The 27287-nt window shown below is 31.3% G+C and overlaps 1 protein-coding gene across 1 annotated transcript; it reads left to right on the top strand.

The window, feature by feature from the left end:
• LOC128176224 (uncharacterized) lies at nt 1-27287 on the top strand. Its single transcript, XM_052842394.1, has 37 exons — nt 1-140; nt 2610-2709; nt 6273-6503; nt 6826-6900; nt 7064-7186; nt 7574-7645; nt 8526-8624; nt 8987-9099; nt 9240-9285; nt 9640-9873; nt 10121-10195; nt 11052-11138; nt 11228-11389; nt 11614-11697; nt 13719-13864; nt 13967-14012; nt 15159-15392; nt 15760-15834; nt 16137-16256; nt 16455-16622; nt 17147-17230; nt 17429-17544; nt 17631-17679; nt 18528-18764; nt 18858-18932; nt 19273-19374; nt 19570-19728; nt 20750-20833; nt 20945-21021; nt 21103-21175; nt 21281-21511; nt 21813-21887; nt 22000-22107; nt 22195-22368; nt 22450-22533; nt 23158-23249; nt 25604-27287. Exons 2-37 carry the CDS (start codon nt 2617-2619, stop codon nt 26763-26765), a joined length of 5265 nt encoding a protein of 1754 aa, XP_052698354.1. The 5' UTR covers nt 1-140; nt 2610-2616; the 3' UTR covers nt 26766-27287.

The raw sequence follows: 27287 nt of genomic DNA, 5'->3' as shown, positions 1-27287 counted from the left end.
CTTCACTGCATGATGTTGACAACGGGTATATAAACGAGCATTCATATATGCCATTTTAAATGTAACGGCATTTAGGCTTAGTTTACGGTTAATCATAACATGTTTTCATTTCAGAACCTTGGTTGAGGAGATCAGTGTTGGTAAGTCGACAATTTTTGCAGTGATTAACAGACCAAATGTATTTATTTCAGAAATATTCCGATTTGATATTTAGCAACATTTCGAAAGTAGAGTTATAATGTTTAACTTTTAAAAATTATAAATACACGCCATTGATGTTTGATCTTCCCATGCAAGAATGTTCTTTGAAACAATTCTAAGCATATTTTGTTTCAGGGGGTGAGGGAATAAGATGGGATGAAAGTTCAAGGCTTAATTGGGTACATTTCTTTAATAACGTAAATTTGATCAATTGAAATTTACCGTATATGGGGGTTGGATCTGAACCCCTGACCTAAACCTCCTAGATTCGTGCGTGTTTACAGTTAAGGGATTTATTATCCATATGAAACAATTTATTATAATGAACGTGTTAGCAGCTTACTCACTTGGTACAAGCGATACAATTTGTGCATATTTAAATATGAATTTCAATGAATTGATGGCAGAATTTTGCACGTGATTGAAAACTTGAGCTGTATTTTTTAAATTGAATCATTATGTAATGCACTTTAATGCATTACATAAGGCGTTTCATATAGTAAATGAAATATAAGAAGACTGGAAATACTTTATTTAAACTATAACTGTCAGAAAATCCTTTTTCTATTCAGTAAATAGATTTTTCACTTTAGGTTCAAAAAGGATTATATTTGTTTTTACGAACATGAGCTTTCATGTGCATTTATACTAAAAAAGATCGATATCCCTGTATCATGCAAGATATCTTATCTTCAATTATACTCGTCGTCAATGATCTTTTTTTTGGCATGAAATTTTAAATCATATTTTACGGCCGTAGCGTAATTGCGGCAAATGAGGCAATGCAAATGCCTCACTTTTGAAAGAAGAACATCATTTTGAATCTGTTTTTAAATTATGTTATGTTTGGAAGCCCTGAAATCATCACATTTAGTTACCAAAAAAACCAAACATATTTTGTCTAGAAATTACCCCCCCCCCCCCCCCCCCCCCCCGATTCTCATATCTATACACTAAGTCGTTTAGCTACCAAGCTTCTCATACTTTTTGTGGTGTTCCTAACGGATTAACTACCCGAATAAGACGAATCTCAAGCAGAATATTGAAATCCTATCTGTGTAATTGAGGCTGCTGCAAAACCTACTCAAAGCAATCTGCAATTGATGAGTGCCCACAAAATCACTATGGAAACCTTTTGCAATAAACATGACCATATAGTAGGATTCCTTAATAACTTAATGATAAGTAAGAACCTTAATAGCATCCCATGGAAGAATCTCCTATTGTTTACACGAACGAAGGAATGTCAGACCTTTTAAACGTCTGGAGAACTTAAAAGACATAGTATTTAACGAAAGCACGAGATTAGAACAAGACAATGGTGGCTTTAAAACTTGTTCCGATGTCAGACGCCTTTGTGCAAAATATGCTAGCCCCATAACGGTTTCCAAATACAAAATATTTGGTAACACTTCATGTCGCAAAGACACTAGTATTCATATCTTTTTTCCTGTGAACAATAATCTTACACTGCAAAACATAATTTGCCTTGGGTGCGCTATGGCCTTGTTTTTGTCATTGAATTCAATAAAATTGTTACGTGGTCTTGCAACGAATAGAGTTTTTTTTAAAAATTCAACAAAATACGATACAATACATTAAAACAAATACAAGTGATTAATTTATACCTGTTCTATAATATCAATTGGTAATGGTGAAGGAAACATTAAAGTTAAAGTCAATTTTGTGGTCTGATCTTCGACTCACTATTCTAAACACTGTCCAATAAACATCCTCTAAGGCTGCAGGTGATATCAATTGTGTGTGCAAACAAGACCCGTGGTATGTTTTTGTTTATATACAGGTTGCTGTACAGAAACAATTATATTGAAATAAAACTATATAAGATGTAACAATCGCTATAAATTGTTTAAGTTTGCTATGATTAACTTGCAAATAATAGAAATATTATTTAAAGGAGAGTTTTCGCAAAATACAATCAATGTATGTAAATACAAGTCACGAGCTATGCTCACGTTAATTTTTCAAATAGATTTTTAGCGTCGTTTCTTGCTTCTTACCCAATAGCTGACATTGAAAATTTGGTTACACATTTAAAATACCTGGGTAAAGCATTGTTAAGATTGAAAAAAAAATAGGATTAAATTTCTTCAGTTTCTTAGCTTTGGACCATGCCCCTTTCACGTTTTGTAAAAACAGCCGGCATATATCTTAATTTAAAACATTTTAATTCCACTCAAGGTTTAGATAATTATATTTTCTTCAAATTGATTTTAATATATTTTTGGAAAATAGATTTTAATTTAGATTGTGGAAAAATCACGGGACAGTATTTTTTTTTTATCCACAATAAAGTTAATAATAATATAGAAGTTGTAATTGAAAATACTAATAATTGATTTATGATTTATTCAAGTTTCATGGTTTTTTTGTTTTGTTTTATACAGGACAAAGATGTTGGATGTAATAAAAGGCACCCCTAGATACAAGAAAAGCAAGTACCCTCTGGCAGTAAATCTTGCTGTACTGGGAATGATTTTTCTTAGAGTAAGTCATATTTTGTAATCTAATCAAATATAATGACTTCTTAATAACTAATTAATGTCATAAATATACTAGCTATTGAATGCATTTGAGAAAGTATATAACTAACACGTGTGATTATATGATTAATTAATTTTTATCTCTCTAATTGGGTGATATCCAACAATTAGAAAACATAAAATGTTTTATTATATGATTTTTTAATTACTATAGTATAGCTCTCTGAATGGCTTTTATCCAACTATCTAGAAAAAACAGAACGTTTTATAAAATTTACCTGCACATGACCTAGGAGGTCAATATAACATTTGATTTTTTTCTACATTGGACTAAAAATAGATCTTCCAATAAAATATCGCGTTTCTCAAATTTTTTGGGTTATTGCTTCAAACAAAAGTCTTCGCTTGATAATATTTAATTTGATATATGTCTGTATCAATTCGTCACTGGATCATATAATAAGATATTAATTGCCCTTTTTTTCATCAATACAATGTACGATAACCCTCGAAGTACAATATTCACCGAGCCAGAGGTGATGTGAATATTGTACTTCGAGGGTACCAAAATCAATGTATTGACCTAAAAACAACACTAATATAATATTATCATTTGATTGATTTTTTTCTTAGTTCTCTGATTGGCCCATATATCCACTAATATAAACTACCAAAGACATAAAACAGCCTTTGTCCTATTTTCAATTATTTCATTATATCAGAAAATTGATGGAGAAACCAATAATTTTAAAATGTTACCATGGAAACCGTTACAAATCTTTGAAATAAGTTTTTTGCGGTTTTTTAATAAGCCGAAATAAGAAGCTGTTAAATTTTTACATTCATATCAATGTCCATGCTATATATATTTTATTATGAAAATTGACATCCGTTGCTATGGCAACAAGGCCAAAAAATAGTAAAAACTAAGAAATTGAAGATGATTTTGATATGCTTTAATTCTCAATTTTAGAATTTTTTTGCAATTGTTTAGTTGGAACTTGTAAAAATATATATAAATTTTAATTCTATACCACAAAAAGCTTTGTTATGCAACAGAGAAGTGTTGTTGGTATGGACAATTACTTAAAGTTGCGTAAAAAATCACACAGAAATTCTTACTTTTTGAAAAGTCCATAGCAACGGTAGGTATTTTTAGAAATTTCAGATTTTTTTCAAGTGTCATAAAAGTTAAGGAAATACTTTATTTTTTCTCACCATTTGATTTTACACATTTATTGATTATAAGGGAATAATATCAATTCAAAGATGCCTAGAAATATTATAATTTTCCTTATTTTTTACCTTCTTACCACAGCAAGCTTTAAGGGTTCTCAATTATCATATTTAAATTCTTAATTGCACAATCATAATAATGTTTACAAAAAAATCCAAGATTTGCACTTTTTATTCAAATTAAATGAAGAAAACAGATTTTAAAATTTCTGTTAGGTAACCATGGAAACGCTCTAAAAATATGCGATTCTCCATGAATTTTTTTCTTTCTTTTGAAAAATGACAACTATTTTTAATATTATATTCTACTCTGGAAACCCCATGTTCTGCACATTACTCACAATATGTTCTCTAATAAGCATAAACATGCCATTTTTACATCTTTACCCTCGGTTACCATGGCAACGGGACCACAAAGCAACAAACAAATTATGTTAGGCTTTTTTACACACCAAAGTCTATCAAATTGTCAAGTATGAAAAAAAATCCGTGACTATGCGTTGCCACCGAATTTTGATTCTTACATAGAATTGGTTTTTAATTAATTCATCTAAGCATGAATATTCTTAATTTCATGAATCTTTTCTTCGAAACAACATTTAAGTGGTGGTTAATGCGATGAATGGCAACGTTTGTTCTATTGCGTTTAATACAAATGTTTACACGTGGGTTTTTTTACACTCTGTGAATTGTTTCGTTTAAATCATTTAAATTTTCATTATTGCTTGATTTTTTTTCTACTAGACAGACATATTTTTGTTTATAGCCGCTTACAATATTTGGTCGCTTTCTTGACGCTTTGCCGACATTAAAAGCATATGAGAGAGAGAAAGAGAGAGAGAGAGAGAGAGAGCACAGGATGAATGACCATCTTTAAGTTCTCCTTAAAGATAGCTTAAAGGTGTTTAAAGGTAGCTTAAAGACGATCTTTAAGCCACCTTTAAGCTATATGTGTTGCTTAAAGGTGGCTTAAAGACAGCGTAAAGGTGGCTTAAAGGCAGCTTAAAGACTATCTTTAAGCAACCTTTAAGCCACCTTTAAGGACAACTTATAGGTCCTTAATGTCCAAACTTCTTTAAGCCACCTTTAAGCTACCTTTACCCACCTTTAAGTCACCTTTAAGCCATTAAAAAAATTAATTCAATATTGTGCTTCATTTACCAACAAAATGTACTAAAGAGAGAGAGAGAGAGAGAGAGAGAGAGAGAGAGAGAGAGAGAGAGAGAGAGAGAGAGAGAGAAATTTCACCGAATAATTTATAATAGGAAACAAACATACTTTGATTAGTTTCATGCACAGATTAAGATACATAGACTGTGCTCACCACTACAATAATTTTGAAACCCCCCAAAAAATTATAAAGAATTTTATAACGGCAACCTGGGTCCATCGGAGCGGTGTTGATGATAGCGATCTGTGTTTAATAGAGCGACAATTAAAACCGCCTGGAACACCATCCCCTTCCTTGGAAATTGTATTATCATTCGGATGACCCCCTCCCATCACTATAAAAGAGCTTTTTCATTTAATATATGTTTTTATTGTTCAGCTTGACAAACTTGACTTAAAGGGAACTTAAAGATGGTTTAAAGACAACTTAAAGGGAGCGTAAAAGTCACTTAAAGATGCTTAAAGGCGGCTTAAAGATGGCTTAAAGCTGACTTAAAGAAGTTTGGACATTAAGGACCTATAAGCTCAGCTTAAAGGTGACTTAAAGGTGGCTTAAAGATGGTATATCCTTTAAGCCACCTTTACGCCACCTTTAAGCCACCTTTAAGGACTTGCTTAAAGATTGTTTTTCGCCCTGTGGAGAGAGAGAGAGAGAGAGAGAGAGAGAGAGAGAGAGAGAGAGAGAGAGAGAGAGAGAGAGAGGAGAGAGAGATTTATTTTCAGTCGTTACTACACAATATGCTTAAAAACACATCAAAAGCCCTCGGCTTTCAGTACTATACAGTACTTAGATTATCCGTGGGGTGTCAATGTTCGTGGGTAGCCATCATATTTATGGTTTGTGGGGATAAATTTCGTTGGTGGCAGGTCTGAGACAATTTGATAAGTATTATTTAAATGGTTGTACATGTATATACTTTCGTGGGAATATAAATTCGAAGGCAAGGGTTACCCACTAAAAGTCACCAAGATTGGTCCCCCGCGAACAAAATAAAGCGATTAATCATTGCAGAAAAACCTTTTACCAACTGTAATTTTTTTGTTTGCTTTTCTTTTTTGACAGATTCATATTCACATAAAAGAAAAATTGATACATGTACATAAATTTGTTTGATTGAACGAAATCGATTAAAATTTAATTAACTTGCAATGTTTTTTCAGTGCGTATCAGTGGCGTATTTTGTGATGGGTCTGGTTTGGAAGCTCCACACTGGAGTGATCGATGAAAGCTGGATCAGCATCCTTAACAGGCTGTGGATTGGACACCTTAGACTTGGATCTACTGTCAATGGACTTGTGTTGACCTCGATATGTCTATTTCCTTTTTATATCATCAGTGGATGCATGGGTTTACTGGGAATGTTCTGCAGGAAAAGCTTATTTGTTGCATTGGTATATAATTTCTCTCTCTCTCTCTCTCTCTCTCTCTCTCTCTCTCTCTCTCTCTCTCTCTCTCTGCAGAGTTTTTTCAATCGAAATCTCGTACTACAAAAAGTATCCAAAATCATTTTTTTAACCAATCTAGCATGACTAGCTATAAATAAATATGAAATATATACATTTTTGTGAAATTGATGACTCAGATTTTAAGAATTGATCGTAGACTGATTTTTTTGTTAACCAAAATAATTACAATGTTGAAGAAAACTTTTTTGTAATAAATGTTCTCACATGCTTGCATAATGAAATAAAATAAATTTTCACATTTTTGTAGTATATGGCTTCCTTGGTGGTTTTTGTGTTGGTGGACGTTATTTTCATTTCGATGTTTATTTTCCTTAGCAATGGTGTAAGTACATATACTGAGAGAGAGAGAGAGAGAGAGAGAGAGAGAGAGAGAGAGAGAGAGAGAGAGAGAGAGAGTACCCATGTGTATTCCAAACACAGACTACTGTAATACTGGATTCTCTGTATGCTTCGAATCTAATTCGATGCGTTGTTTTTATTCACAGATTGGGGGTTCTCTGGCTACGGATTTTCAAAATATTTATCTGCAGATTACAAGGACATCATGGTCCAATAATTATAACGATTTAAAAAACAGTAATCAGGAATGGATTGCTATGTTTTCAACGGTAAAAGTTTAAACAAATTTACTAATTGAATTTGTCCTACAATGTACATTTAAGAAAAGTTAAATGGATGAAAACATTATCAGTGAGTACGTGGCAAATTATTTATTTGCAACAATCAGTTGGCAGGAAACAGCATTTAGATCTCATTTTCAATTACCGTAACATTTTGTGTTAACAAGCCAATTTGTGAAATAAGCTAAGCCGACATTTATTTCTTTTTTTAAATGAATTTGTAAAGATGCAGCGTTTATAATTAGCATTATTCTTGCCGGTGCCATTTGCAGAATATTTAAATGATATTATAAAAAAAACCAATTTACATATAACTATATAATGTTTTTGATAAAATGATACATGTTTTTTTAATTTATAATCTTTTCAATCAAGCTTGGCTGTTGTGGTATAACAGACAGATACATCACACCGGGATATACTGAGTGTCACAACTACCACTATACAGTGAGTATATGAATGGGAGTCAACTGAAAGTAAAAAAAAGTCGATTGCAATAAGAAAGTAAAGTTCACATATTGAACAAAAAATTGGTATATCTACAATGTACCTGTTTGCTTCTTGTTTAACCTTTTTAAAAATGTTTAACTGCCATTAGCTTCGATAATGACGATATAATAATGATATTATAACACCACCTGGCAAGTGCTGGCTGGAAAGTATCTGTGACTAAACTAAAAAAGTGTCAGGCACAACTTTGCCAAAGTGACCAAGGTGTTGTTGATCTTTATTATCCGGTATGTTATTGCCCCTGAAGTGCAAGACGAGGATATTGGATGAGTCCTCTACCTTTAGTAAAGACATGATTTTCCGCATAATCCCCTCCCCCATTTCATTCCAACCTTACCCTGCGAAAAAATCGTTGCCAGATGCCTTTCTAGCTCAAGATGAGTTTGAAAGATGGAATGCCTTTTCTGGCAAAAGGCCGTCCTAAAAATAGACGAACCTACAACCAAAATTCTATGATCTGCAAATAATAAAATTAATTGAATAAGAAAGATATACATTCATATCATATATTCATATAGTGTACCAGTATGTTAATTAGTTACTGTGCAACTTTGACATATAGCAAATACCCTTGACGCCCTGAAGTGAAAAAAACCCACACAAGGCAATATGAAAAGAACAAAATAAAATAAGGTTTAAAAAAGTGAGTGCCTTTAATACCCAATAAGTTAAGTAAGAAAGAAATTAAGCGTAGCTGTCAGACTGTATTCTTTTTCTTGGCGGAGTGAGCCTTCCTCATTTTTTTTTATATCGATATTTAATTAAATGTTTTTTTTTTAATCTATAATAAATTGTTTTTAATTCTTTTTTCATGAAGTTCAACTATGCTGAAATATGTTGGGGGAAGTTTGCTGAAGCCATGGGATCGTATTTAACAACATTTGCCTGCTTTGCGGCCATCTGTTTGGTCATTGAGGTATACGAATAATGATTAGAAGTTATCTAAATCTATATTAATGACAATTGTCTTTTTTAGGTGTTTTATGTTTAAAACTGTTTGATTTATTGATGAATTAGTGTTACATATAAAATTTATAGGTATATAGTACTTCAACATAGCCAAAGTACTCATAGTTCACTCATTTTTGGGGTGGTTATGACATAAACGAAATCTACTCATTGCAGTTAAATGTCAACAGAAAGTTTACCGTTCGTTGCGATTAAAAAACTCACATGGGACTAATAGACGTGAAGTTATAAAAAATACATGTACATGTATTCTGTAAATAAACAAAAAAGGAAACATTTATTCCATTAATGCTATTTTGTTTTAATCAGACCGTACAACTTGGCGTGGTTGACTTTATCTATAGCCAGATGACCAACAAGAGGTTCCCTTTTGCGCTTATACGGACATTAGTATCGATGGTCAAGAAGTCACCATTGGCACGGTAATACTCACAACAATGTATAAATTGCCATGACGTTGGTCTAAGGTCAAATACTTTTAAAAATCGTGGTCACGTCAATTGATAGTCATACATGTAACCCTAATAAAAAAATTTGAAAAAAATATTCCATTATTTTTCAGTGACAGAATGTTAATTGTGGCGAATATATTGAGAATTCTATCATGTGTAAGTATCAATAAAAAAATTTAAAATAAAAAAGATGTTAAGGAGGCTGGGGGGTCAAAATATGATATAATATAAAACCATCAGATTTATTTGAAAATTTTATATGCGATTTCTGAAGCTATCAACTACTACTTGATAAAGAAAAATGTCATATATTTTAATATAAAATTTTATCGTTTTCCATTATCTTTATATGGAGCTCTTCTTTTAAAGGAGATCAATATTGTCTAAAATGGCAGCCATCCCTCAGCCCCCTTAAAACTAGATGCCTAAGAAAATGTTGTAAATAATACAAATCAGGCAGACAATGATTTTATTGATTATAAAAGTAATCTGCTTCTTTTTATTGAACAGATTTCTGGACTTAGTCTTGTTGTGTTAGGAACGATGATTCTTACTGACACTAAACTTACTGGACAGGAGGTGAAAGGAATTTTCGTATTTATTTACATCCTTGGTGTGAATTTCCGGAATATCATTGAAGGATTTGGTATTGCTATGATTGTTCTTGGTTCCATTGCATTTGTACTCAACAGTGTAGCTATCATTTCTGACGTCATTGTACCAAGCAAGACCAAAAGCAAACTGGTGAGCAATGCTATGATTTAAGCTCATTTTTAGTATTTCATATAATACACTCATAAAAATGATTCCACTGTAAACATTTTCAAAGAGGTTTCAAGATTAATGTATGAATCTGAGAAATTTATGTTATTAAATTTTAAAATAAAACTACTCTTGAAATAACATTTTATTACTTGATTTTGTCTACGTATACGAAAACTTTCTCCACTTTTATACTGTTGTGTCAATAACATATTTATTTTCTTTGAAGATAACATTTTTGAAAGTAATTATGCTTATTGCTGAAGTGACAGTACTGGGGATAGTGGTTCGTTTCGCTACACAGGTAATATATTATTTTTATTTCAAAGTATCTTTTTATATGTACACATACATTTTAAACATAATCGAATCCAAATTTGAGTAACAACAAATGGAAGTTACAAATCCATGTCGGATTCGAAATCGATTCGTTTAAGGCAAATTTATCACTTTAGCTTAATTTGCAGTTCATATTTAATCTTTGTAGGTAAATCCCTGCAATGTTTTTTGCTGCATTTATATTCTACATGCTTTTGCCAATGAAGCTTTCATATGATATAAATATGATAACTTTTGCAACAACCATAACACATAAATGATATGCAAAATATGCACTAATAAAATTGCAATATTTATGACATTTAAAGTGTACTAAAACAAATGCATTCGACGAGGCCAAATAAAATTTGTCTTCAAAATGCTTAAAAAGAATTGACAAGATGTTATTAAGATTTCTTAATGCAGAAATACATGTATAACGATTTGTGCCCTTTGTTAAAAAGAAATGAAACAACACAACAGTCATTTCTTTTTAGCAAGCAACTTGGTAAAAAGGATTTTCTTGATATAGTAAAGGGCAGTAGAGCTAACTTTTATTTTCAGTTGCAACTTTTTCTCCAAAAACCAACCTCTTATAAGTCTTTTCTTGAACACAGGTCGTGGATTTGTCAACTTACTACTTCGTACTTTTGTTGAAAATGGCATTTTCAACAAGTTAAAATCAGTTGCTGCAATACCTACTCATGTAATTTAGTTGATATTAACAATAATAAATTAGAATAGAACATGGAATACTAATATGGAATATGTATATATTAACTAGCAATCACTTATTGAAGTTAGCTTATTATGATATAGAAAAACAATCTTTGTTTTAATAGGTTAACACCGACCTGCGGTACAAAATGGCCAATCTATTAAGGAACTTTAATTACCTAAACAGACCATGGCGTATATTTTTCGGAGAAGTAAGTATTTAAAATAAAGACAGAGCACGTGCAAAAATAAAGTTTGAACGGGAGTACATGAGTTCAACGTATTTCATAAATATTTCCAGTTAGAATGCTGTGGCGTTGCTTCTTCGAACGACCTGTGTGATATGATTTCCGGAAATACGTATTGTAGTAATACATTACCTTACACCTGCTGCCATCGTAGCCTGTATGATACAACAGAAAGTAATATATACAGCAATAGTGGGTGTAGCAACCCGAACACCGTAAGTTGTTGGCATTTTATCACTTCTATCGTTTTAAACATAAATCAATTTAGCAACAAGTAATTTACTACAAGAAAATGATAACTTTTATGACAAATCACAAACCAAATTAATCGTTTAATCGCTCTTTCTATATTTACATAAAGGATAAGGTGGAAAGGGCTGGTGTAAACTTTATCAAAATACGTTTGGTATTAATTTGTTTTAAAAAAACCACATTACAGCCTTGCTTGGATTTAATACTTTCCCAGTTAAGAATCTACTCTACAGGATTTTTTATCGGAGTATCGTTCTCTGTCGTCTTTGGAGTAAGTATATACATATTTATATAGAATACAATGTTTAATTCTATTTCAACAGTTCATATTGTTTTGCCTCTTGGTTGATGTGGGTTTGACTTTTTATCAGTGATTCTTTTATTCAAGACTGGTTATAGTGCAACATATTTCTAGAGAAATATCATAATAATAACGATTCTATTGTGTAAACGTGATAATTTTAATTTCATAACATGTCTTAAATAACGAGATACGCATTGATGCACGCATATAAAAAGGCAGAAAGCAATTCGTTTTTGTAAACAAAAAATTGTCTTACAGGTGTGGATTTGAAACGATTGTTTTACATGCAAAATCCTATCACAGACATACGTGCCAAGGATTCCAGACTAAAATTTAAATACATAAAATGTATTATTGTTTGTTATTTATTGTACAATATTATATTTCAAAGGATACTTAACATTTTTGTTCAACAAAGAAACATTAGTGTCTTCCTTATTTCGGAAGTTGCTTTTGTACAAGCTGAAAGGGTATCAAATTCCATAATGGAGTTATCACTAAACGTACAATTTATCATACCGGATAAAAAATGACCACCATAGAAATTTTTGTTATTAATTCTTTTCGCATCAATTTTAATATGATTTTTCAAAGATGACCATAAAGATAAATTATTTTAAAAAAAAGAATAAGTAAAATATAACAACACAAAAACTTCACATGGGTGAAATACCTTTTTAGATGATTCCAAGAACCATTTGATCAGTACTCGGTACGTAAGGCAAAAAACCAATAGGCTTTCCTCTTTGTATTTCTATTTTTTTAATTCTGAAAAAACATTAAAGAGATGATTACAGTATCTTAAACTGTTCAACCAGACGCTCTCTCTCCCTCCCTCTCTCTCTTTCTCTCTCTCTCTCTCTCTCTCTCTTTCTCTCTCTCTTTAAAGGCGTTGTATAGAAGAAACGTCTGGTTGAATGAGGCTCGATCATAATATCTATGCAGTTATGTTCAGCTAAACGTTTATATCATATAACCGACCACCTTTTGGTGACCGGTAACAAATTCAAATGCGTTAACCTTTCCAAATATACTTTGTATATAATTTGCATGCCAAAAATTGATGGTACTTTTTGAAGAGATGCATTTAAAATATTGAATACTGTCTTACAAGATTATTCTACTGCTGAAAGAAATTTCAGCTTTTCAAAACTATACTATTTATATTCCCACAACCGTTTGCAAAACTCGTCTGATTTTTTTTTATATCAGTTCCATAATATTATTGTTCAAACTTGCGTCAAAATTTAAGTTGTAAAAACAATTTAAGGAAACAAACAATATTCTTAACTCAAATTTGTAACAGCTGACCTTATTATACATTGCTTGATGTGTTTATAGGTAATGTCATCAATTGCTACATTAAACTTATGGTTTTGTATATATATGTACAACTACTTAATGAACATCACCTCACGTCGCCTCAATTATGATCATGATCAAGATATACACAGATAAAGCAATAATTTGGGTGTTTTCCCATTTCGCTTTAACTGTAAAAGTTAATATTCCCATTTTGCCTTTGAAGGCTGTAAGGTATTTTTTAAAATTTAGATTTTCAATGCATTGTGTACTCATTTTATTCACAAATTTTTGAATATACATAAGGAATAAGGAATCATTCTTTGAGTATTATGAGTAGATAATTTTGGTCGGGGTGTGATCAAATCCAATAAAGCCCGAAGGGCTTTATGATAGATTTGATCACGCCCCGACCGAAATTATCACCTCATAATATTCAAAGAATGATGCCTTATTACTTATATTTATATAATTTTAAGCCATCGTACGATTAAATCTCTAAATATAAATAAGCAAACCCCGTCGGCGCCTCGATTTGGCGTCATTTGTATTATGGGTTATATAGTACAAAATCGATACGTAGTGTTATCACAGACAAAGACACTGGATAATGTAAATATATGTATTTAACATTGCTGACCTTGCTTTTTAACAAAACTATAATTGTTTGATTCCTTTGTTTATAGATTTTATGTATCATATTCACGATTTTGCATACCCGGAGATTAAACAGCCAGGTTTCCAATGATAAAAAAGGAGATAATTTCAAAGATGAATTGGTAGAAAGTATGCAGCGCAGTTCCTGTAAAAATGTATTACATACAATTCTAACGTAAGAACTTCATATACATCAAATTAAAGATAGATCTTTAAATAAAGTAGAATATAATTTTTTTTAAAAATGATTGGTCAATCTTACTTTTATCTTTTTCAGATTGATTTATTCAAAGGGTGTATTCATTATTTCAATTATATTACTGGTAAGTTATCATATATTTCTTAATCTATTATTTTTGCTATGGCTTGCATAATCTTTATATCTGAGTCAAACCAAAATCATAATACAATATTAAACATTTCATAATTAATTCTCTTTTTAAAAAGTTATGGACCCTCCCTAAAATCAATTTCACGGCAATTTTCTCGGGAATAATTTTGATTTGACAGTTAGTTTAATGATAAAAAAGATGAAATTCTATTACACATGTCAGCGGCCCTTATAAATGCAATGAATTATTAAAAGTTTCCAGGATTTTGATAATGAATAAAAATAAAACATCCTCAGATAATGCACAAAGCATAAATCGTGTTGTTTTGCCATTATTGGCGCATTGTCGATTTAATAGCGAGGTTCGCTCTGGTTTGTGACATTCCCCTTTCAAGAAAAAAAAACCAATCTGGGTTATTCAAAGTACAACGAAATATATGCATATGAAAATTCAAACCAAACAATACTTGTTTACATATTACGTGACATTGTTTGTCGCAAATTTCTTGCAAATATAGGTAAAACTTAACAATTAAGAGAAATATCAGATAAAAAAAATCAAATTACTATACTGCTTTCGCATGAATAAAGTTTAATGGCATACATAGTCCCGTCGACTATGCTTATTGAAATATTTACAGTATCACCTTGCATGCATGGTTGAGACCAGTGTAATAACCAAAGGTTTAGTGAGTTTAACACCAACAACATCAGCTTTAATATTAATGGAGAAGGCGAACTGGAAATTTTTAAAAAGTTACATATGAACGCAGTGGAGGAGATAGGGGTCTCCTTGCAGAAATAGATAAAAGACAAAATACACTGACCAGTTGTAAAGACGGCTCTACAAGTAATAGTGTACGGGGATTGAATGTAAACAGTGTAACCCTACAACAGATTATGATGTATACTAGGGTTTCATTAATATACGTTGAATACCAACTTTCGTGGGTTTCTGTTAAGACAATCCAGGAAATTCAGTTTTCATTGTAATGCAATTTCTATTAACATTTTGTATTGACAAGATCATTGGCCACATATTTACGTGTTCTTGAAACTGCGATTTTCACTTTATCCACAAAAATTAATACCCTTAATATTAATGAAACTTAAAGTTATTTTTTTCAATTTCTTACAGCTTTTTTCGGTTGGATTTTTTATTGAAGGATTTTTTCTTCTGTACGATAACATTTTCGACCATGAAATAATCAAGGATGTTCTCTGGAGTGCTTTGACATTTGATGGATTGTCCTTTAACCACATTCGAGAGTCCCTGTCATTCTTTATGATTTCGTCCTCTCTTGTTATTCTTTTTGTTGCCTGTATAGGATTCTTCACACTGAGAACAAACTCTAAATGTCTCCATGTGTTTGTAAGTAACTTTTATTGTGTTCTTACAATCGATTACTATAAAAGAAAATTATCTTCTTGAAAAAAGATATGTATCATATTTTTTCAACATCAAGTGAACATTCATTACAATGCACCATTTTTTCTTAAATGATTTCCAATATACAAAATAATGAGACGTAAACAAATTGCTAATCAATAAATGCTTCGATCTTTTGATAGAAAGTCATAGTAAACTGTCTACGTATTGTTTGAACAACCCTCGTATGAAATATTTTTAAACATTAAATCCAAGATTATTTGAAATAACAGTGTGAACAATTGATTTTGAAGTAGAATTTCAAACAATACATTATCGTGTATGAAGTTCTGGGTATTTTTTATTTCAGCAAATAATTTTAACTGCCATTTGTTGCTTATTGGTGGTAGTTGGTACTGGTTTGTGGGGGAAAGCTAAAGATTCGGTGAGTAATACGGTTAAACTTTCGTGATAATGCCTAGATTTACACTTATTTTCATGTTATTTGCATTTTGTATTATTGATAATATTTGATATTTTAAAAATGGAAATCCAACATTTCTTAACTTGAAAGTAAAATATTTAGATATTTACATTGATTTATAAAGTGCCATCGACTTATTGGTAATATATATATTTTATAAATTTTCAGTTTGTATACCGGTATTTCTTTTAGAAATATTGTGTAGTAGAAAACAGTCTTTATGAAACCATTATTATTTTCGTCATCATATATATTTTTCATAGATCAGCTACAAATTGGAGTACGAAATGTCCGTGTTTCTACAAAGATTTGGATATCATGCAGCCCTCTCTTATTTATTTACAAATTCAGCTTATGGGGCTTGGAGTCACTTATTTGCAGTGGTAATAATCATATATCTTACTCTTTATTCTGACTGTTAAACACGAAACATTATTTACATGTAGATAGATAGATAGATAGATAGATAGATAGATAGATAGATAGATAGATAGATAGATAGAGAAGGGGATAGAAATAAACAAAATTGTGTATCATTAACCAAAATGTTTTTTTATAGATGTAAATATCTTTTATTACAGGCTGAATGCTGCGGAATATATAGTTATGCGTACGGAGAACTTTCACAATATGTGTCCCCTAATCAGATCCCAATTTTCTGCTGCAAAGAAAATCCGCTAACCGAACCTTACAGTGAGACAAATGTTACTTGTACGAATTTACAGCAGTGGGATCTAAATCATGGAAGTGTAAGCATATTTTTCAAGGCATAACAACATTAGCAATCGTTTAAAAGGAGAAAATACTGTTTTATACTATAAAAGTGAACTTTTCCAATGAAATTTAAGAAACAACAAATTTAATTTATACATGTGATATAGCCCATGAATAAAAATAAGTATGACACCAAACTTTTTTCAGCATAAGGTTGTGATTTAATAACATTTTGGTAATGAAGTAGTTTAATAAGAGGTGTGTTCAGAGAACCCATGCATAAAATGTGTTGTATGTTTAGAACATTTTTGCGAGCGCTCTCGGTCATCCACCCTTCTAAAATACCTCTGGTTAGCATGTCTTTGATATGAAGATTCGATTATCTCTAAGCAGAACTATCAAAATGTGTTAATCATTTCAAATTTTAATCGGTATGAATTGAATCAAAAGCAGAAAGTAAAAATTCCTGTGTAAGCAAAATTGCCTTGTTTTTATATGAAAAATTTTGATTTGATAATACTCCAGTGGTTTTTTTTTTACGATCGCTTTTCTTTTGCAGACCTGTAAAGATGTCGTGCTTACAAGATTAGACAAATACAGCAATGCATTCATTGCCATGTCTGTATTAACAATTGTGTGTTTCGTAAGTTTCTTTTACATCCATAGATTTTAAATTTATAAATGAATTATAATTTTGTCAAAAAGAGATCAGATTTGAAAACTACAGTTTGATGTTCTGTATTAGCTTCTTTTATGTTTGTTTCAAATGAGACTGTGAAAAACAATATAAAAAGATGAGCTTTGTTTGCTATTATATGATTTTTATTTTCAATGTTTGCAGATTGCCCAGATTTCACTGATAATATACAAACTGAGGAAAACAGAATTAATACCACTTATAAATGATAAATATGTACAAGCTTTAAAAAACCTATTCAAAATGGAAAAAGGATTAAGGTAATTAAAATAATAATTTTTTTAGCTTGATGAGGGTGTCATTCAAATATACAATATACACTTACTTTTTTATATTTTTTCTGCAGAAACGTATTTGTCTTTGAAAAGAAAATGATTTTTCCATCCATCACAATGGTTAGTAAAATCTTCATTCACAAGTTATCTTTTTCTAATAGCATTTAAGGTACCACACTACACCCAGACCTGTACTTTTTAAGACACTATGTCACAAGATGGCGATTTAAATGTTTTGTTAAACTGTTTATATCGTTCGATTCGGTTGTATATCGTCGTAGCTCAGTGGTTAAAGTATAGGGCTTCTGAACCGCAGTTCATGAGTTCGAATCCGCGTGGAGTTTTTGTTTTATATGTTTACTGAATTAAATTATCGAAAATGTAATTTTTCATCAAAGTTGCAAATTTTTTTTGCCTATTTCACTTAACTGCTTCTTATCCATTATGATATCTATCATAATCAAGTTATTCTCTGCTGATTTGAGAAAATATTTCAAGGTGAAGTGAGCCACCTTATTTTATAGTACTTCCGTGAAAAATTATTTATTGAAGTTTTAAAGATTATTTTTTATGTGTTATTTTAAACGGATAATAATTCTTACCTTTTTCCATTGACGCCAATATTTTATTGCTACCTTAAAGCTCAAATCATTCAGATAGAAAATCTCAAACAGTTCAAATTAATTATTTAGATAGAAAATTTCAAACAAACTCACTTTAATAGATTCACACCCAGAAAACTATTTGACTTTTAATTCTTATAATTTGTACTTCTTACTTTGCAGTGTTCGAAAATCGTCTTCCTTATAAAGAATCGTCAAACGTTTTGATATATTTAGGGTTTATTCATATCTAAATTCTTATTTTTCAACTAATAGTTTCTATCTTTTCATGCAATAAAAGAATAAATTGGCACTTTCATTTTGTTGTATTTTTTATTACACTTATATTTTTAATTTTTCTTGAAGTTATCTGCATTGGCAATGCTGATTCTTGGAATTGTCATGAAGCATGATGACAAGATGACTGGTGAAAACGTGTACAATGTGTATGCGCTTTTGTACTTTAAAGGCGTTAACTTTACGGATATTGTTGAGGCAATGTACCTGATATTTATTGTTGTCGGTACATTGTCTGCGATCCTAAGCTTGGTCAAATTATCGCATGTATTCAAAAGTCTTCAATCTAAATGGAAAAATAAATGGGTAAGTATCGTGTTTTTTGTAATCCACAAATTGTATTCTTATTGAAATGTATTAATTATAAAAGATTTAACGTATTTTTCTTGTTGTTTTTAGTATATTGGATGCTTATTGATTCTGATAATCACAAAACTAATTTGCATTTCTCTGATGATACCGATCCGCATTGATGTGAGTATTATTTTCATACAAAGTTACAATATGACAGTGAGCAGTTATTTTATTGTTGTCATTCGAAAAAAAAATTGTTTAAGAAGGAATAAAACTGTTTACTGTCTTTACGTAACGTTAAGGAAACCGGATGGTCATCAAATCAACCGTGTAGCCTACCTTACAATTTTAACCATTATTTTTAAGTAAAGAAAGATTTTTAAATATTCAGCCTCAAAGTTTTAAATATACTCTAATTTTTTGTACATTATTAATCAGCAATAAATATCGTCTAAAGTACGACCACCCATTAATTTTAATCGATTAAATTCTTTGTGTGATATTTTTCTTTTTCTCCCAGATTGATGCAAATGCACCGTATCAACTTACAAACATGGATAGGCAATATCGGAATAATCAAAATTGGGAATTACCAGGATTTCTAAATAGGTTCTACTTCACGGTGAGTGTTTATCTGATTAAAAAGACATGTTTATAAACGACATTATAAATAGTGTAGGTCTTTGACTCTAATTTGAATTCCCCCTTTTTATTTGCACGAATTTTAAATTGTTTAAGATAATAAATGTGTTTTAATATGTACTCGTTTCAATGAAATTTTACTTCTCCTTCTATGAAATTCGTGCTTTGTATCTAGTTTGATTGCTGTGGAGCAGATGGTCCATATGAATTCAGTTATCTAGAAGGCACTGATGGGTACTCGGGTAGAACTGGAGCTCAGCCATACGTGTGTTGTTATGGAGGTTCTCATCTTGATGAAAGAAGTTTGCTGTCTAGTATTAATTGTGAAAAGAAGGTAGATTTTAATGAGAAAGGTTTTCCGGATTTATAAACATATAAGATTTTCATCTAGAATATAATTCGCCTGAACTTATTATTTGATTATTTGAAACAATCATTGTTCTTCTAAACAATTACATAAAGAAATCATTAAAAACATTTTTATCACATTATTATACTAGTGTGTACATGTACAACGTATAAATAAAAAAACTATTTCGACAATGGGAGCAACAGCCTATAAAAATAAATTTGAAGCTTTGATTACATTTTATTAATTAATTGATTATGATCATTGCATTATTTTGCAGGAAATGATTTTGTATCAAATGTTAACATTTATGTTATTTGAATAACAAGATGATATCCCGCGCGAGCGCGGAAAATAACACTTTGTTATTTAATGGGCTTTGTATTTTTGTACACATTTTTTGTATATATTGTGCCCAATTTTTTTCAGAATCGTTTTCGTAAACTGTATTTTTGCAATATTTATTATATTTAAAATGTCAACACTCAATCGCATATGCATGTAAATACTCAAGAATTCTTTTTTTTAAATCGGGGGAGAAGATTTAGTGCGTTGTATCTCTTGTCTAAAATTTATTCTTTAGGGAAAGTTTCACTAAAAATTTTAACATAGTCCATTATAATGCCTATATAATTGATTTGTCAACACAACCTGTTCATACTTTACAAATTAATATAAAATACTACTAAAATGTATGTAATTTAAAAACGCGAGGACAATTAGGCATATTTATTTGTTTTTTAAACCAATTTAAGATATCTGTCCGATGTATGATGAGCTCGCCGTGCACTTTTTGCCTTTAGCGAAACCGCATTATTTGTTACCCCTTTCTGGAAAGCTCTTCCATCAAAACTAAAATTGCGCATTTAAGAAACAAGTTGGCTCAATATAATTTTTCAAACATTGTTAAATCTTAATTTCTGTGTATACTCTGAATAAATATCTACTAAATGTATTCACATTGAGGTATAATAAGTTTTAATAAATGAACTTCATTTTATCACAGTCATGTACGCCAGAGTTTCTCGACAGTTTTGACAGTTACAGCGACGCTTTCTTAGCCATATTCTCCATCACTGCAGTCCTTGAGGTGTGTAAGATAAAAATCTATGACATAATATGCAATTATAAAATAATTTAAACAAAAAATGCAGCATATAATTATCTATCATTTATTTCACCAATGCATATTTTTTTTCAGATCGTTTGTTTTGTGATAGAAGCAAAAAGCATCGCGTCTGATCTTAAATCAAAATTTAAGCAACAGTTTGATCTAAGGTAAAACACAACGTGTATCATATATGATAGATATGTCAATATTAAATGATGTGTCATATTTTTATTATGAATAACATATAGTTTCTTATTATTCAGTTCCAATGAACACAGAAAAAAAATTAGAATAGGAATTATAGCATCAGGGGTGATTATGGTAAGTCTTGTTAAATAATATTCTTTTAGTTTCTGATAATTTGGATTCATGTTAAAAGTGTTGAATCACGAACGAAATGACAAACTAAATCTTTCAATTTGTCAGCTTGTCGCCGTTGGTCTCATTGCGGAGGGAGCAGCACTTCGATATGACGCCGTGTTCTCTCACAAGCAGATTGACCTTATTTTCAGCGCCATGTCCATGGTTCATCAATCATTTAGTACAAACCTTCTTATCTGGAGATGGTTGATGGTAGTCAGTGGAATTCTTCTCGTATTGGGATCCTTCAGCACTATGCTCCTTATCCGGCGAAAATCTAAATTTTTGCATTTGTTGGTAAGCACCTACTGATTCAGTTGATTGAAAAGCTGCTTAAATCAGTTAAATAACTAAATTTAAAAATAAAATTCAAACTTGTGAAAAATAAAGTGAGTTACTTTCATTTCGATATGATATTTTCATAGCTACTTTTCTCAATAAGTTAAATTTGCATTTTATAACGCTTAATGATATTTACTGGATTCAAAAATCTCGGAAGAAAATAATTTTACATGAAATTTATTTAATCTCTACAGAAAATATATTTACTTGAAACAATATTTAGAAACCTATTAACATACCATATTCATTTTTGTAGGCACTTGTTTTTCACATTTTCTGTGTAACATTATTAGTATCCGCGGTAGGATGGTGGATAGCCGTTTATGTAGAGGTAAATATATATTATTCTCAGTGAAATTTCTGAATAAAAAGTTCTTAATATTGGAAATAATCGTACAAAGATGCTTTGAAATTATTTAAATTAAAATGGTTTTTCCTTGTAGGGATTTCCAGATGTATGGTCCTTTTATTACCCATTTAACATTTATTCTTACTTGGTATCTGGTTATGGCTTTACAATCAACGATGCATGGAATAGTCTTTTTGTAACGGTACGTGTTGTGAAAGTGTAATGATAATTGAAAAACTACAAAGTAACATCATTTAGAATAATATTGTTTGTAAATGTTCCCTTGCAGCTAGAGTGTTGTGGATATCACTCAGGAATATATTTTGATTTCTGGACTACACAATTCCAAAGTACGTCTGGGTCTTTTACACCATCGATATTTTGCTGTCATTCAAATCCACTTACAAAGACCTATAACTATAACACAGGCTGTACGACAGATACCTCATCACGCTACACTGAGGTAAACATTGCATTTGAAATATCATTGGTTGACTCTAATACATGTATAAATTAACTAAAGCGGTATATCTTGTATTTTCAGGCTTGTCGAGACAAACTGTCACAACGACTTCTAACATACAGTATATTCTTTTACGTCATGATGTCAGTGTGTCTGATACTAGAGGTAACATGTTATTTTAGTTTCATTTCAATTTCTAATGTCTCTAAAAGGACTTATTAAAGTTTGGCATTTATTTTTGTTGCTGTTTGGGAGTTGATTTTTATCAACTCTCCTATGCACTTACTCGGGCAAACCGAAAGTGAAACAGTGTTTGGACCTAAGCACAAATCAATTCCGCTGACAACACTTAGTTCCTGAAAATAATCGATAAATTCGATGCAATGTATTCTGAAGCATTGCTTTTCAAGAAAACCTATTTATTAATACCATGAAAATAGTAAGATTTTAAATGGTACAAACAGTTTAGATATTTTTGAAGTCGTATGCATGTATTCATACGCTAGACTTCAATGTACTAGTCTCGTTCAACCAGACGCTCGGCTGTCTCCGTTAATATCCGACAAAACAGAGAGTCTCTCTTGCTTGTCGAAGATAAACGGAGAGAGTCGAGCGTTTGGTTGAACAAAACTAGTGTTCAATCTTGCCTGGATCCATACAATTTCTCAGAAATATTTCGATTACTGATACTACTTGCCATGCAAAATCACATATCGCTGATTTTAAAATAAATGATAATCGATAAAATCAACTCCCGTCAGTACTTCAGTACTTTGATTTTTCTTCTAGGTTCTTCTGATTGTGTTACTTGGGATTCTTCTTAAGTACGACGAACCTTTCTCAACTGACAATATTCTTAAAAATATGTGTGTGCAACAAAGGTAATAAAATGAATTTTGGATACATTTTAATGTTTGTATAAAAAAGTGTTAAATCCTCATTGAATTAGAGAAAATGTAACGACTGTTAATAAACAATGTTTTATTGATATGTTTTTTTTTTGTTGCTGTGCTTCGTGTATTATCCGTATTTATTAAAATATCTCCTTTTCTTCTTTATAATTACCATGCAAGATTATCTTCGCCAAATTTTTGGGGTAGCATCTAAGGAGAGGAAAAGGGAACATAAGTTTTGAAATGTTGGGTGTATGTTTTAAAAATTATGTAAATTACAAAGATATGCAAAATTTCTTTTTAAAACATTATTGTCTACTACTGGACATTTACAAGATAATAATACTAAAACACAAATGTATGATGGTCAAGGAGGCCCCTACTTAACGAGGCCGAGTAAAGATCGAGTACGCACGCTTTCGTGCAGCGTTATATTTGTATTGTGACGTCATCTTTTTGCTTAGTTGACGCCATGGTGTGATAGTTTTAACTGCAGATGTTCAGCGAAATTTGTTGAAAATAGCTCGTTTGATGCGTAAAATTGATATAACATCGTAGAATAAAGGTAAATGTCTCGAAGTATAAGCTATATTTGGGCTCTAGTCGAAAACGTGAAGAGGGTTCAGCAAGCCTAGCCCTCTGTAAGGTTTTCTTAACCCGCCTAAATAAAGCTGAATTCATATATTATAAGACAGTAACCATGTTTTTTATACTAATGACCCTTAATATGTGATGTTATACATTTATTTACTTAAATGTGTCTAAATGTTTTAATAATACTATAAAGATCACCATTTCCGCCTTTGTCAAAAAAAAAAAATAGCCATTATCTGACAAATCTGGGAAATTGGGCATACAAAAAACAACTTTGATAAGATCCCTGGAACAAACCAGGAGATGAAAGGGTTCTTTAATTTGACCATTTGATTGCCTTTAAGTAATAACTATAATATGTAAAAAAGAAATCCCAAGGACAGAAGTTTAAGAAAAATGTAAAAAGAAATGTGCAAAATTGATACATTTCAAGCAAAATCTCATAGGGTCCAATGTTAAAAATTAACAAACTTTCAGATGACCCCTTAAACAAAAACGGTGTCGTAAATATCTTTTTTTTTACTTAAAATAATAATTATATCAGTAGAAATTTATGTAAAAAACTTCAAAAATCTAGAGCAGAACACATTAGACCGGGTCTCGTTAACTTTTGAATACTTGGATTCAGGGTAAGGCTCTGAAGTTGTAAGTTCTATTTGTGCTATATTTTTCACATTATAAACATGCATTAACATTAAAAATTCACTTCTCTTTTCCTGCTACTCACTAGTCTATTTATTGCCCATGATAAACAAAGATCTATTTGACATCATACGTAAACTGTAAACTGGGTTCTTTTCGCCACGTGTAATTTTCGCCCTTCTACACTTGCAAACAGTTTCGCCCGTCTTGAATTCGCCCAGACACAGTTGTGGTTAAAGACAGATGATGTAAGACATTGGCATTCGTCCATTTTTAAATTCTCCTGCTGTCAAGATGGGCAAAAATAATAATGGGCGAATATTTTCCTGTATACCGTAATCTTAGTATATTGTAAGGATAGTTTTTGGATACAGGTTGACTTGAAACAAAATTTTGAAATTTATTACACCTGGCTTATAGGTCTTGTGGTTTTTTTATGGGGGGTGTTCAAACAGTGAATATGCATTAATTCTTAAACAAGTTTAACAGCTTATGATTAGCATCTTATAGTAAAATAAAGTGCCTCATGGTCTGCATTTGTTGAATTCAAGTTTATGCCTCTTAAGTTGAGGTGTTTGTGAAAGGAAACTCTGTTAGAAATATAGTGAATTGGCACTAATTTTTGAAATTGTCTAAAATTGGTTATTTAGCAAACGAACTGATTCTTTATTCAGGTTGAGGAATATGATGAATTGTGAAATTCATTACCCTTAAACATGGGTAAGGAGTTCTGGTTTAATGGTGTTGATTTCACAATGTGCAGATATGCATCATACTAGGAAATTTCGATTCCAATATTATTAAGGCATTTCAACCATTTTGAATTTAGAATATCCATGATATTGTCCATGTCCATGATAATAAACACGTTGTAAGTGTAACTCCTCTTAAACCGCTTCATGGAATTTATCGAAACTTAGTTAGCATTTAGTCACGATTTGTATTCTACCAGGAAATTCTGATTCTATTATTTTTCATAAGAATTTTGGCGCCAATCTGCTACGAGATACTCTTTGAAGGAGCACAAACACCGATTAATTTTACGTATAACATTTTAAAATGTTTATAGTGTCATTTTATACATATCTAGTAAATTTTTTCCACAGAAAAAAGAACAAAGTTGATTCTAATAAGGAAACTGAAAACAGTATAATTCAACAAAAAAAGGAAAAGCTAACAGAAGACAAAAATCATTCTATTCAGAAAAGAGACATAAATAGCAGAATAAGAGAAAATAAAGTGAGGCCCATGTCAACCGAGAGTCAAGTTAAAGTCGAGAACAACGGCAAAGACAGCATCAGTCCAAATAAGCAGAAAAACGAAAACTTAGCAGATAGTCCGGAACATTCTACAGAAACAACCAATGCTACAAATAGGAAAAAGAACAAAATCAGTCCGTTGTCACCCCATCCTCGGGATATTCACGAAAGGTCTACATATTCTGAAGGTGAGAAAAAAATCACCAACAATGATAAAGAAAGAAGTCTCAATAAACAGCCAAACGTAAACAAAGATGAAAGTCAAAAGAATTTAGAATCCACAGGAGAAAACCATATTAAATGGAACAATGACAACGACAGAGGAAAAAGTCCAGTTCAGCAGAAAGACGAAAGCTTAGTAGATGGTTTGGAGTATTCTATATTCACAGACGAAAACAATGTGATCGGGGCCAATGAGAACAAAAACAATCCGTTGTCTTCCGAGGGTAAGCAAGAACTCACTAACAATACAGAAGAAAAAAGTCTCGATGAACAGCAAAGATGGGACAACCTTGAAAGTCACGAGAATTTTGAATCAACCGGAGAAAATCGTATTAAAACAAACAAGAACAACGACAAAGGAAACATCAGTCCTGTCCTACAGAAAGACGAAAGCTTGGTGGGTGGTTTGGACTATTCTACATCCACAGACGAAAACAATGTGATCCGGAAGAGTGAAAACAATTCGTTGTCTTCTGAGGGTAAGAAAGAACTAACTAGCAATACAGAGGAAAGTAGTCTCAATAAACAGCAAAACGAGGACGACGTTGAAAACCATGCGCATTTTGAATTAACGGAAGAAAATCGTATTCAAACAAATAAGAACAACGACGCAGGAAACATCAGTCCAGTCCAACATAAAGACGAAACTCTAGCAGATGATTTGGAGTATTCCACATCCACAGACGAAAACAGTGTAATAAGGACGAGTCAAAACAATTTGTTGTCTTCCGAGGGTAATAAAGAACTAATTAACAATACAGAGGAAAATAGTCTCATTAAACAGTAGAACGAGGACAACGTTGAAAATCATGCGAATTTTGAATCAATTGGAGAAAATGTTGTTAAATCCAACGAGAACACCGACAATGAAAACATCAGTCCAGTCGAACAGAAAGACGAGGTTTAGTAGATGGTGCTGAGTATTACACACCCATAGACGAAAACAATGTGATTAAGACGAGTGAGAACAAAAAAAATTGTTTTTAAGTGTTCATTGGAACTTTAACGAAATGTCAACATATTCTGAAGGCAAGGAAGAAATCCACGAAGATACAAAAAAATAACAGTTTTTAGAACAGCAGAACGGAAACAAAGATAATGATTCGGAATATTCATATTAAACTGAAAAAATACTATTATTTATTAATTAAAAATATTTAATTATCCCCAGATCATTTCTTTGTCAAAAAATTGGTTCTGAAAATAGCAATACCGAAACTGTGATTAAGTGTTGCTTTGTAACACATATGTTAATATGATTTAAAGGAATGTTCCATATATTGTAAAGGCAATAAATATACTTATTACA

Source organism: Crassostrea angulata, chromosome 3 (assembly GCF_025612915.1).
Source record: "Crassostrea angulata isolate pt1a10 chromosome 3, ASM2561291v2, whole genome shotgun sequence".
NCBI classification, from domain to species: domain Eukaryota; kingdom Metazoa; phylum Mollusca; class Bivalvia; order Ostreida; family Ostreidae; genus Magallana; species Magallana angulata.
This window is presented reverse-complemented; position numbering and strand designations above follow the sequence as displayed.